Source organism: Adelges cooleyi, unplaced genomic scaffold, assembly GCF_023614345.1.
Source record: "Adelges cooleyi isolate 19-005CV unplaced genomic scaffold, UGA_ACOO_1.1 ACOO_flye_CR_arks_rails_tigmint_CR_PRNA_23, whole genome shotgun sequence".
Taxonomy (NCBI): Eukaryota; Metazoa; Arthropoda; class Insecta; order Hemiptera; family Adelgidae; genus Adelges; species Adelges cooleyi.
Genome location: NW_026095893.1, coordinates 18754990 through 18769366, shown reverse-complemented (window position 1 = coordinate 18769366; position 14377 = coordinate 18754990). Strand labels below are relative to the sequence as shown.

The window sequence follows — 14377 nt, the reverse complement described above, 5'->3', positions numbered from 1 at the left end:
ATAATATATTTTTAATGTTATTTGGGTTTTATACATAGAACGGGAAGTGAAATATGGTTATATAACGTGCTCATAAAAATAATGCTACATTTAAACTATTTATCTCAGTCAATTTTGATTTCATAAGAAAAAATCTTCTTCAATAAAAGTTGTTCAAAAATAAATGGCCTTATCACATCCAGTGTTATAAAGGGGGGGTTTCTCTTTAAAATTTACATCACATGTGCCAAAATAATGTAGGTCTTTGTAATTCTATATAAAATGCACACAATATTCTGTGCATTATGCATTGTGCTATGTCCTTGATTTTAAGAAAAAAACTAAATTAAAACTTCTAAAAAGTATTCTTTTACCTTTAACTTTGAATACACTGTGTATGGATAATTAACAAGGTGCTAGAAATTTACCGTTCTCCACGGGAGCCACAAAAGAAGTTGAAGCGTGTTCTTGTATTTCTGGAAATAAAATGAAAACATTTTATGCTTAATCAATATCAACTATGTTGAAATATTTTCGTACTAACTTTAAATGTAGATCATTCATTATGACAGAAATCAAAATGTAAGTCAATAAAATATACTCTTAATATAATATATGAATAATTAACTAATAAGTATTTACCATGATTTATAACTAAGACTTCTTGTGTTTCTTAAATTAAAATAAATACATTGTATACTTAATGAATATCAAATCTATGTGGAAATATTTCCATAAAATATTAAGAAATTGATTACCCGGTACTACCAACATTAAAGCCATTTCCACTGAAATTAACATAAAATAAATGTATTAATTAATGAGTGTAAATTGAACTATTTATTCTAATATATTAGAATAATAATATACATTATTATACATAATGTCAAAAGTCAAGTAGAAGACATATGTGCTTTAAGAGTTTGGAAAAAAATGTTTGATATGATAAATTGAATGGAAACTATGCTAGTAGAATGGCTAAACTAAAGAAAATATGCTCCATTGAATAAAATATTATGATTATAATATAAGGTAACGTTAGCGTTGCTTGTCGGAAAGATTCCATATACAGTTTAGAATTAGATTTAAGATTTTAAAATAATATATTCAATTATGGTATATTTTCAACTACTAGCATACATTATCATTATTATTATTTTTTTTACTATAAAATTATGATTACCCATCGTGTATTCTCCAAGAACAATGTTTTTAACAACTGTCATCAAATGACCTAGGAGAAACAAATAATAGGTTAAGCTATAAAAAAAATATATTTCTGGTTATAGAAAGTTAATAAACAAAAAAATAATAAAAGAAATTGAAAAAAAAACCTGGGATTAAGACCTAGCTTATCATTTTTTTTATTTTCCCACATTCCTATTTCCTCTGTTACTTTAATTTCTTTTAACGAACTTTACCGATTGTATTCTACGATTAGTTTTTAATAAATATTACACAACAGGATAATTGGGCATTTATTTATTATTTAAGTATCTTATAATATGTTTTTTTAATTTAATACCCAAATTTCGTTTTACTTTACCTATAGCATTTATCACATTCTTTATAATATGTCAATTTATAAATCTCCGAAATAAAAGAACGACCTTCAGAAGAAAATTCTTACATGCTTCAAGCGATTACCATTTAATTTAACACTATTCATATTTTTAGGTTAAAAATTCACAACCTACAATATTAGAATTAATTAATATTAACTGTTTTTTTATTATAAATAGAAATTATTTGGTTAACATAAATTAAGTGTCTACACTGATTTTAAAACTCTGGTTCTTTACTCCTTATTAACTTTTAATCTGGACAGGCTATAGAAACTACAAGAATATTTATTATAAAAGTCATTCGATAATCAGATAAACATAGCAAAAACATTATGTTTTAGTATTTATATAAAATATATTTTACCTGAACGGTACATTTCATATTGATCGCTGCTAACTGCCAACTGGATGTGTTTGTCTGGAAATTTAAATGAATTATATACACACATATTGCACGACTTAAAATATTATTTTGTTTAAAAAAAAACGTTTACTGACTTGTTAGGTAAACCTCATCTTTATACACTGTAAAAAAAAAAAAAAGGTAACTATTAAGTTTTATTTTTTATAGCTTACCACTACCTCGCGTAGTCTAATAATTAAATAATCACCTAATTCAGCTACCAAAACATTTACTAAAGCGAACGATATTAAAATTTGTAAAAGTTTCATTTTTATCTGCAAAAATATTAGTTAACATTAAATAAATTTATATTGGACTCAGTCATCTTTTATTTATCATCCCTAATGCGGAGCGGAGATTCTACAACATGTCTAAAACACGATTCATATTCCTTTGATAGTTGTTAATAATATCGAAGTTGTCGCATCAAAGCGTACTTAGATGGTTATTTTATTATTAAATAATAAAAAAAAGACTAGGCTAGATCTACCTTTAGTATATTTTTAAGATCAGGTATTTAATGCATAATTTTGCAAAAAGTTGTTTTTCCCTAACTATCAGTATATAAAATATAGTATTCTACAAAAGTAAAGTCAAAATAATTTCAATATATTTCAATATTATGCGTATCGTTCTATTGGGATGAAAAAATTCTTATTGAATTTTAGGGTGTATTTCTTGGCTTAAATTTAGAAGAGCTCAATTTTTTTTTTTTACTTTTGTCCTTAAATCTTTTTTCATCCGTAATAAAATACAGTAACTGTAGATGATGTGTATAATTCTCGTGGTATAGACATGCGATTTAATACAATTGACTTAGCGGTCAAAAAGCTATTGCAAGCGAACACAAAAATACCAAAACAAAATTAATAAATACCTAAAAAAATGTATAAAAAAAATACTCACAATATTAGATGGTGGTTAACGGGTTTCTAATAAGTAGTACAGTTAAACTGTTGCACTACTAAAGCACTTAAGCAAAATATCAATGTATCAGTTAAACTGTTTCAATGTGATTTTCTTGCGACTTGTTGATGGGCTTTTATGTCGATAGAAACAGTAAAATCAAAACATGTTTTGACGTTTGACAATGTAAATTTATTTACAAAGCTGATTTTTTTTCTTTGCCGCATGTTCAGACTTTTTTCTTGTTAGTTTAATGTTTTAATATCACACGTAAAACAAATGTTTACTTTAAACCTTTTAACCGTGTTATATTATTATGAACGCAATTCTTTTGATTATAACCGTAATAAAACTAGGCTATAATTAAAAAAATACAATCAATGTATTTTGTTGATTATAATTAACGAAATAAGGTCCACAAAAATTTCGTCAGATGATATGTTAAACGTTTCTTATGCTAAAGCCCGAAACCTTTACTTTTTTGTATTCAATTAATTTTACAGCTTCTTACATATCTTACAGGTTTATAGAAAAACCCAATAAATTTAAAAATACTCTCATATTCTAATTGATAATTATATGTAATAGTCGACATGGAATTTTTTTAACCATTCAACCAAATTTTTTAAATTTTAACCGCTACAGGTCTTAAATACTTTTTTTTTTATCCATTTTAGTTGGTTTTGCAGAAATTGGAAATAACTCGAGTTAAAATCTGTACTATTTGACGTTGTGTTTTTTTGGTTTATAAAAAAGTGTGCAATACAAATTTGAACAAACTAAAAAAAACCAAATATAATACAAAATCACCTGAACCGAATCTAATATAAAAAAAAATTGTATGTACTGTGACAGTATTTTACAAATGTTATTTTAGGTTGTTACATTTAACATTATAAATTGTGAGAAATTACTACTTAAATACTTGAAAAAAATATAAATTATCGTTTTATGAAATTGAAATTCGTTTTTAGTTTTACATAAAAAATATGAAAATAAAAAAAATCTGTTTGATATAATAGGTCGTCATGCCTATTTGTTATAGTACACTATATATACATATATTGGAATGTAAAGGCTAAATATTATAATACGAACAATTTCAATTTAAAACTACAATACCACACAAAAGTAATTTAAAGCAGATTTTTTTTATTTAACCAAATGTTTAATTTTTTCATCACAGAATAGTTTACAACACCTGTGGAAATGTAAACAAGTAACAACCAGTGTCTGTCGAATATCCTAATTACAATATAATACAGGATGACTCATTTTGGGTAGGACACTCTTTTTAAAAAAAATTTAGCTTTTGAATTTCTAATTTTCAAATATCTGTTCGTTTGCTATGACTTTATAAAGTTTTGAATTTAAAATCAATATTTTGTTGGTTTAAAAAAAACAGTAGCGCTTTTATCTGCTATTAAATAATAAAATTGACCCCTATCGGTAGTACTGTCATCGATAATCAGATAAATAACATTCGCTCCACTTTTTTTTTATATATTATGTGAGCAATCGATTCTTTATCTACTTGCTTGGAAACAAAGGTCACCTAGTATAACCGTCATTCGTTCACATATCTTATCAGTAGACTGTACATTACCTAAACCCCTTTTTGCATTATGAAGTATGATTATATTATATCGATAATATTATCACATTATCATTATTATTTTATTGTATTTCGGCATCTGTATTTACTATTTAGTACACAACGACACATATAATATAAACAATTTAATTTAAAAAAAAAATAATAAAGTGAAGAAATATAAAGTGTGCTACCATTCAATCGCGTTATTGTTAGTTTAAACTTATTGGCTCATTATTATTAATGGTCTATTGCTCATCTGATATTTTTTGAACTGTTCTATTTGTTCCATAAGATGACAAACAAAATTCTACTTTATTTTATACACTTCCACCTACTTATAACTTAACGGAAACGTATACGAAAGTTGTACTTCTCAAATCGCACACACAGTGCATAAATTACATAAATTACAGTCACACAAATTACATATTACGGTTACAGAATGCATCGGTTATAATTACCTGCGTTTATAGCAATTTATTTCCTAGTAAATTGCTATGGGCACAAAAATCAATTGAGACACGGTGAGCTATTCAAAATATTTGCAAATAGAACGGTAGGTATAACTGTCTAGTGATATCATATATTACTACATAAATTAATTTCCCAGGTAGAATAGATTTTCCCAGTTTCTGAATACACAATGCACGTCACGTTGCACGCACTTTTTTTGGCATGATAATACATTAACATCATAATCAAAATATGAAATGGTTAGGTTAGAAAAGAATTTCGTCGAGTCTCTTGTCTGCTGATTAGATGTGTGAACAATTGACTAAACGTGTGTAAGATGTCACGGTTTCCGACCGCAGGTAAAGAACCGCTTCTCCATATATTATAAAAAAAAAAAAGTATAAGAGAATTATTATTAGTTGGTTATCGGTATTATCGACGGATGGTGGGGTTATTTAACGATTATTTAATAACAAGTAATAAGCTACACGCTTTGAAATGCCAAATATTCATGAATCAAAATTTCAAATCTTAACAACGTAATAAGTGGGGAACCGATTGATGAAAATTAGAATTTTTTTTTAAAAATGTTGTTTTTAATATTTGTATAGTACATCTGTGCATACATGCTTATACAGATATTATGTTTGCGTTCAACAACTATAGTAACGTTTTTTGCACACGTGTATACTTGAAAATAATATAAATTACCAAACCATAATCACGCTATCCATATTTAATATAATCCACCAGACATTTATAGGGTGTTCATAAACCCACGATTTTTAGAGCTGATTTAAATTAAAATTGTTTTTAATTCTGATAACAGTATGTAGTTAAATGTAATTTTCCCACATTCTATGGTTAAATTAAAAGTTTATCCTTTTGTGCATTGTGCGTACGCACTATCAACTTTTGATTCCAAATGGCACCTCCGTATTTTTCAAGTCATTCTGTTAAAAAATAAATATTTAAAAAAAAAAAAAGACACTGTTTCAAATCAAACTATTGGCAAGTTATTTTTTTTTTTAGATGTATATCAATTTATAGTTCTTTATTTAAATAAATAGCCACACAAATTTGAAACTAATCCGACCATTTTATGCAAAAAATAAATCATACCGTAACTATGTGGTGAAAAATATGTACATTTTTAGTTGTTTTTTCTTGGTGTAGAATGCGTAAGTAAAACATTTTTTTAGGTTTATGATCTTTAAAAGTATCTTTTGTGAAGGTTTCTAAACTAGTGTTATCTTCTATATATATATATATATATAGAAATGAATTTCTGTTTGTTTGTTTGTCCTTTATGCATTAGTACACCATTCATCCGATCGCCATGAAACTTCGAAAAGTTGTTGAGTACACTCCCAAAAAACCTAACTGGCATAGTACTTTTTGAAAAATCCACCCCTATGGATGGCCTCAAACACGAACTTTGTACTTTAAATACGAAATTATATAGCAAAAATTACTATTGTAACACTGAAGTGGAAACCGAAGGGACACTATATATGGATCTTGACTTGGTTGAGAAAGGACTTTAACTGTATGGTTCTCTCCAAGTGACTAACTCCTGATCTCGTGTCGACTGCCTTATATAGTCTCGCGCTAATGCAGGCACGCCATTGATTGGTCAGGATTGTGGTTGCGTAGAATACTCCCATTGGTTGCAAGTTTTTTTTTTGTACCTTAAAGTCGAAAATTAGTTAGGAGTTAAAACTCATATATATCTACAACATATTAAACAAAGAAATATTTTGGAACTACAGTTTTTCTTTAATTGCAATACGTTATTTGAAAGTGATTTTATCCCAGAGGACCAGTACAGTAGGATCAAGGCATAATGGAATCAAAGCATAGAGTGGACGGTAGGTTACAGGTCTACAGAAAAAAATATTAATGAAAGTGATAAAATCACTTTCAAATAAACGTTTTGATGCTAATTTTTAAACACTGTGCCGCACTTTTATTTTTTCTTACTATGCTGGTTTGATTTTATCACTTTCCGTTTTAATAATTTCTGGAAACCTATCCTCACTATGCCCCAACCCCACTGTGTTGGTTTCTTTGTTCTATTTCTTACATTAATAATTTTATACATCCATGATTACTATACTAATGAAGTTAAATTCAAAAGCGCAAACAGTTATAGTTTCCCACTAGATATCTTTTTTCTGTAGCTAATGAACTAAAACCAAAGAACATGATAGAAATTTTGAAATAATTCGAATACATAAATAAAGAATTTCAAGTATATAAAGCTGAGTCCATTGTAATACTCGGAAAACATTTTTAATTAAAAAAAGAAAATGATATGCATCATAGTGATAATTAAATAAATAGTCTGAACTTGCGTCAGTGTAATGTAAATATGTAATTATAATAAAAATGAAAACAGCTGTATAAATAAATTAACATAGGCACTTTGCAAAAATATTTCAATTTTACTATGTTGGTCGACATAAAAACTCATCTACAAGACGCAAGAAAATCACTTTAAAACAAACTTTTTCTTATGGATGTATTTAAGTAGTTTAAGTTTATTACTTATTGTTTACATATTAACCATCTTCTAACATTGTAAGTACATTTTATTTACATTTTATTTACATTTTTTTAGTTTTACTAATTATTTTTTATTGTATGTTTTTAACTGCTTGAGACAACGTTTTATGTACTAGCTTCTATTTAATGACAAGTCTATACTTCAGAAATTATAGAGATATCGTAGTTAGTTTGCATGTTATTTCAAGGACACAATAGTAAAACAATTCCATATTTTCTAAATCAAAATCAAGTTGTTATAAATAATCCCGAAATAATTCCTGATCAACTTGTATACATTATAGAATACCAATTATTGAGAAACCAATATCTTCTCAGCTTCGCATTGAAGCTGATATCTGACTGAATCTCATGTACATTGAATAATTGTATATTATTATTTTTCTAGACAAAAATGAATCTTTTATGTATTTTAATGTCACTTGCTTTGGCAAATGTTTTCGCCACCGAATTAGGTAATTTTTTAATTTTTACAAGTAATTACATAAGGTAGTAGAAGTCCATTAAAAAAAAAAAACAATATTGAACTTTTTTTACAGATGACTATGTTAATCAGGTTTTAATAACAAGTCAGTAGAAACTTTTTTCATTCAAAAAAAATTTTTTATGTGTTAAAATTCGTATTATTCATTTTAGACGTTCATATGAAGCGTGCAAAAAGTAATATTTGTTTAAAATTAAAATACTAAAATATCATGTTTTTGATATATTTGGCTTACCAGTCAAATAATTTTAAATTAAAAATTTTTAAATTTGTTCATATTAAGAATTAATCAGATAGAAGTACCAGTGTTTTAATTATAGTTTAACTACTTAATTCGAGTACGATGATGCTGTAGAGGGAATATTATTTTTTTATGGTTTAGGTTTTTTAACATAGATAAATAACTTTTAAATTAAGGGGATTGCATGCGGTTGGTTTTTAAGGAGTTTTGTATAGGCAATATTTAGGAAAAAAGTGGTTTTAATAAATTTTGATCATGTCAATTAATTAACCGGTTCATTTGTATAAGCTTCATGGTATTATTTTTAATTTAAATTATTTTGTCTATAAGTAAAGACCATTTTAGTTAATATAACATACATTTTTTGTTCCATCGCACAGGCTGAACCAGTGATCCAATAAGTAATCTGAAAACAGATTTGAACTTGTTATAAAGTTTACTTATGATCGGTCAGGGTACTTTTTTGATATCTTATTTCTACTATGAATAAAACACGTTTGAACATTATATAAAATTTCAAATTTTAAAATCAAATTTGGAAAGGGTTAAAATAAGAACTAAAAAAAGGTTCCTGACCGATCATAAGTAAACTTCATGGCAAATTCAAATCGGTTTTTAGATTGCTTATCGGATCATTGGTTGGGTCTGTGCAATGGAATACAAATGATGTGTTTTGACTGAAAAAACCGACCGCATGTAATCCCCTTAATGATTAAATTTGCTTAAGTTCATTCTAGAATTTTATTTTTCGCTCAACCCATTATTTTTTTATTCTAGATAGCATGCCAAAAATAATTAAAAATATTCTGGAAAAGTCTATAGTATATAACAGAATAGGTAAACAAAATTATATAATACATTTTTTTTATTTTAAAGAAAAATACAATGTATAAAAAATGTACAATAAGCATTTGTGTTAAAATATTATATACATATGACTTTTAAAAAAATAACTTGTGCAGAGACCGCCCAGTGGTGGAACTCCTACTGATTGAGTAACTTAAACTACAATTACGTTAATATTACATTTTTGAGTAAATTACTTTTACACCACATCTTTTTAGACGTCGATCATATAATAAATAAATGAAAACGTGTAAGAATGAAAAAACATAATAGAAAACAAAAGTATTTTTAAATGATATAAATTATCGTTAAATTTTAAATTTTACTCTAAAATCGAATTAGAATTTTTCTGACAAATAACGCTGGTGTTACTTGTTTTAACGTTAACTAATCATCATATATCAACGCGGCACATTTGCTGTAGTCCAGTGATTTTATTGCCATAATATTCACTTATTTAATCATGACAGTTCTATAAGCAATTTTTTTCTGAATTTAAAAACCTTATGTGTGGTATACTTGACTTCTGTCTTCTTGTTAGAACGAAGTTCTTCGTGGCGCACCCTGATGGGAATAACATTCTTTGTAATGACGAGGGGAGTGATCGCAGAAAAAACATTTTTCTTTTTTAAACACGATAATATATTAAATATAATGTCATGAAATAATACTTTTAAGTTATGCTAATTTCAGAGAAAATGGCTTATATGTTGGCAACACCGGGTAATAATGTTAACAATATTGTATTACAATTTCAACATAGGTATTGGGTATTCTTAAATTACAAAATGTTTGTAATTTAATTTCAGAAAGGGATAACCCAAACCTAGAGATTCGTGGTAAAAATATAACCATATTTCTATCATTAGTAATGATTTACATTAAAATTGATTATATTTTAAATATTAGAAAAGATAGAGTACCAGAAAATGATGCAATCAGAAATAAGTGCTGAAACAGGTAAATACAAAATTTTACTTTTTATACGGACAGTTATCAAATTTTTTTAAGAGGACGCTACCCAGGTCTTTCTAAGAAGTAAAGTATAGGCAATTAACCGAAAAATCTTAAACTATAGTTTGAACTGTAATGTATACTTAATAGTACAGTAATGAGGATACACTTCGATGATAGCCATTTTTTTTGTTAGACAATCACAGTAATTTCTATAGGATAAATTACAATTTTTTCCCATCAAAACTGTTTTGCGCGGGACAAGTATGTGAGGCCAGTATTAACAGTAAATTTACGAAATTTTCACAATGTATAGAGAAGAACATTGTCCATGGGGTAGCGTTTTAGTGTTTTTCGATATCTATTGTTTATGTTTTTTTATAAACAAATTAAAAAAGGAAAAAATAATGAATATTTACGAATGAATATTTTCAATTGTGCTTAAGTTATCGAAAAACTAAAAACGCTACCCCGTAGACAAAGATCTTCTCGATCCACTGTAAAAATTATATACGGCTACTCTAAATACCACCCTCACATTTTTGACCCCGCAAAACCATTTTTCATGGATAAATCACGGGTAGGTAGCGTCTTCTCAATATATAGCTTTCAATAAAAATGATAAATGTTCAATTAAAATTCAATTATAATACTTTACGTTTTTAGTTTGAAGGTTGAATAATCGTTAAAGTATATTCCAAATTTTTAATTCAAATGAGGCTACTAAAAGTTCTTATATTATTATTTATTAATTTATTTGTACCGTAGTATTCAGAATTATAGGATATCTGCGATGAATACAATTTTAAAATATATTTTTTAAATATTTTATATGTTGGTTTCAGGTATCGATGCACCTGAGATAAAAGGAGGTAATCATATACATACATGAATTTTTCGCAAGTTTTGATTAGTTAATAATTGTTAACTACCATGTAGCCCGTTGGTTAGTTTTTCTAGGGAAATTAATTAAAAAACTGAGTATATTGTTTATAAGGTTGAAAAAGAGTTTATTACATTAACTCTGACTTTGAGTCTCAAAACTAATTTCAATTAAGGGAAGTTCCAAAAGAGAATGTTGGTGTCTTTTAGGTACAAAAATTGTTTAAGTTGAAATTATTTTAAATATACTGCGGTGTAATTATGAGCAATAAATTGTCTTTTTATTTTAATTACCTATTATAACCACGGTAATTTATATTGTTTTTGTAGAAAATTTGGCCAAACTATTAGAAGACAGAAGAATTACTACTACAACATCTTTAAGAAATAAAATTATCCGTGCATCAGGTAAGTGTCGATATAGAGTTGTAATGGTTGTTAAACATTTATAATTTATATTTTTTATACAGTGTGATCAAATTGGTTTAAAACACTAATTTTCTAGGAAAACGTGAATATTTCTTTCCTATACTTGTAGGTACAAATTTTAAAACATTTTACAATAATTAGAAACTGTTTATCTTTAACCCTTATGCGTAAAACAAGTACCGCCGTTGGTTTTTAAGTGGAGATGTATGTTTTTAACTCCATAAACATGTAGACAACATTTTCTAGAAAATGTTTCCGTTTGAATTTTTTATTTTCATCAATTTGTTCGTTTGCCGTGACTTAGTAAAGATTTGAATTTTAAATCAATATTTTATCGGTTTTCGCGACAGTTGGCACTTCTATTTTCCATTAAAAAATCACATCGATGGTACCCATCGATAATACTGTCAATAATAATCAGACACATATTGTATAAACAATCGATTCTTTATCTACTTGCTCGAAAACAAAGGTCAAAGACACCTTGCACAACCGTCATTCGATCGCATATCCTACAAATAGTCTGTACGTTGCCTAAACCCCTTTTTTGCGGTATGAATCATGGTTATAGTTTATCACATTATCAATATAATATTCTTGTAATTTGGAAATCTGTATTCTGTACATAACAGGACGACACACATAAAGTTAAAACTTATTGGCTATTGCTCATTTGATTTTTATTTAATAAACTGGTCTAATTGTTGTCCATAAGATTACAAACAAAATTATAATCTTTTTTTTACCTAGTTGTAACTTAACCACATACGTATATGAATTTTGTACTACCCAATTCTTATTCACAATGCGTAACATGAACTTGGTAACTCAATGACTGTAATTATTTGTATTTAATTATGGAATGTGCGGGATTAAATTATTTCAAAACAATAATATATGAGGAATACAAAAAGATTGAATTTTTGACAAATTATACTTCTATTATTCCATTTTATGTGTGCTTTCCAAATATAACGCGAGAGAGCGAGTTTATATTTTAAACTTAACGTTAATACCATTTAATATGAACGGTGAGTTGTATAAAAATAGGAAATATTACAGTTACTAAAATGTGAGGAAGTAGTGCAGTAAACAGTCCTCTCCCAGGTGGGCGTTGTTAGAAGGAAAAAAAAAGTTCCCTTAAAATATGTAAAGCATTTTTATTGCGAAAATTAATGAATTTTTTATTTGTTATTAAGATAATATAAGAGCTGAATTTCTATCTGAATTGGGAAGTGCAAGGAGAGTTATGACTCTAGAAGCTATAAAATCATTAATACGTAAATATACACATAGTATATATTATGATAAAGCAATAATAATTCATTTACAGACATTCATTTTTATCACAGTAATACACAAATTCGATTTTTTTTTTTGTATTGTTTTATTCTTCAACAATTGTACACGTGTATTTTTGTGTGAAGTTTTGTCTTGCAAAAATTAAAATTAGTAAGAAATGAGCTAAATTTGACTATTTATGTTTAAGGTCAAAACGATCCACTGTTCTTGAATTTGTTCAGGATGTGTAGTTTAATAGGATTGTTCAGAAGCATTAAATACCCTCGTTTAAATTTAGTCACTGTTTACACTATGAGAGATGGACATTGTTTCATATTAGATATAAACATGAATGCTAACGTGTATACATTCATTAATGGTGAAATTTGGGAAGTAGAACCAAATCCAAGAAATCGAGCTCCAATTCGGCCTTTTTTTCGCGAGTTACAAGACCAGGAATTACAATGATAACAGCTTATTTTATAGTAATGTTATTGTTTTGTAAAAATAATTTCGTCATACCGCACTAATAACCAAATTGTCAGTAAATTTTATTTATTTCATAATAAACAGTTTAAATCACGATTATAAAAATATTTGTTACTTGTGTATTGTAATTAAATTGTTATTTAATAATGTTTTCCAATATTAGGATTATATGTTTTTATAGTGTCATAAATAATTCCATATTTTGCCTGGAACCACATTAACGCTGAAAAAAATGATAAAACGACGGTACTTAAAGGGAAAACTATATAAATGTGCTCTTTAAAATCATAACGAGATCAGACATATCTGAAACTGACTCTACTATTCCTATACATTTTTCCTGGTTGTAATCTTCGTCGTGCAGACTATCCTAAAAGCACTACACACGCGAGAGAGGCTATAATTATTATTATACTTTTTGTATAAATCGACCAAAATATATTCCTACGGAGGAGGAGTAGCAGAGGGGGTAAGGCAGCAGTGTGCTGGGCTCACTGTCAACGGTTCGACAGCAAATTCGAAACACGCATCCAACATTAAGCAAATAAACCAATAAAATATTTTTTCAAAAATTAAAAAAGTCAAAACTTCAAATATGACCGTCCGTAGGTAATATGTCCATAATAATGGGGGAGTTTTTGTCACTGATCACTTTAGACCATAGTAACTGGGTAGTTTCAGTTTTTTAAACTATATACCTGTATACAAAGTGGCCCAATTGTCTAGTAAAAAGAAGCCGACATACTTCTCTCTGGCGATGGTCTGACAACCTGTTATGGATAGCGAATCCATCTAGTAACCATCTCATGATGGCAATGTTGGGTAGTCGTGAACTGTTAAGCTGCATGATGATGATCATTTAAAAAATTAATTGAAAGTGTGAGAGCACAACTGCTCGACTATAACCCATGAAAAAAATTAGATTTACAATTTATGAAAATCTGAAATAAAAAAGTAAATACACAGCTATAACAAAGTTTCTGTAAAACGACAGAACGTACTAAATACAAATTGCTGTTTAACTAACACAGCTAATAATAAATAATAGTCGTACGTACTATGTAATTTTAATGCTGCCTTGGGTTAGAACCAGATTTCAATATTTTGTATTCAAAGAGTGACAGCATATAATCCGGTGCTGTTTTATGATACTATAGAGTTGTTTGATTAGACTGACTATCGACAAGGACCATTTAGACTTTATAATAGCTTTAAATGACATTTTATTAAATGAATAAATGTTAATGATAGCTGACTGTGTTGACCGAATAGTAAAACTTAATTACTAAATATTTAGTAG

At 27.5% G+C, this 14377-nt stretch overlaps 1 protein-coding gene and 1 long non-coding RNA gene across 4 annotated transcripts; one reads left to right on the top strand and one right to left on the bottom strand.

Annotated features, from left to right (window-relative positions):
• Positions 1–737: 737 nt before the first annotated feature.
• On the bottom strand, positions 738–1961 carry LOC126835791 (uncharacterized). Its single transcript, XR_007685250.1, has 3 exons — positions 1909–1961; positions 1163–1213; positions 738–767 (listed from the first exon to the last, which is right to left on the bottom strand). It is a non-coding gene; the product is annotated as an uncharacterized LOC126835791 (long non-coding RNA).
• Positions 1962–4688: 2727 nt separating this feature from the next.
• On the top strand, positions 4689–13166 carry LOC126835787 (uncharacterized). Of its 3 annotated transcripts, none has more exons than XM_050568604.1 (12): positions 4689–4974; positions 7860–7926; positions 8011–8040; positions 8108–8131; positions 8974–9033; positions 9736–9765; positions 9852–9881; positions 9952–10002; positions 10842–10868; positions 11209–11286; positions 12507–12587; positions 12797–13166. In XM_050568604.1, the coding sequence occupies exons 2-12, from the start codon at positions 7866–7868 to the stop codon at positions 13054–13056; spliced, it is 732 nt and encodes a 243-aa protein (XP_050424561.1). In that variant the 5' UTR covers positions 4689–4974; positions 7860–7865; the 3' UTR covers positions 13057–13166. The 3 variants fall into 3 exon arrangements, with proteins under 3 accessions (XP_050424561.1, XP_050424560.1, XP_050424562.1); XM_050568603.1 differs by lacking the exon at positions 4689–4974 and adding an exon at positions 7407–7486; XM_050568605.1 differs by lacking the exons at positions 4689–4974; positions 8974–9033 and adding an exon at positions 7407–7486.
• Positions 13167–14377: the final 1211 nt, after the last annotated feature.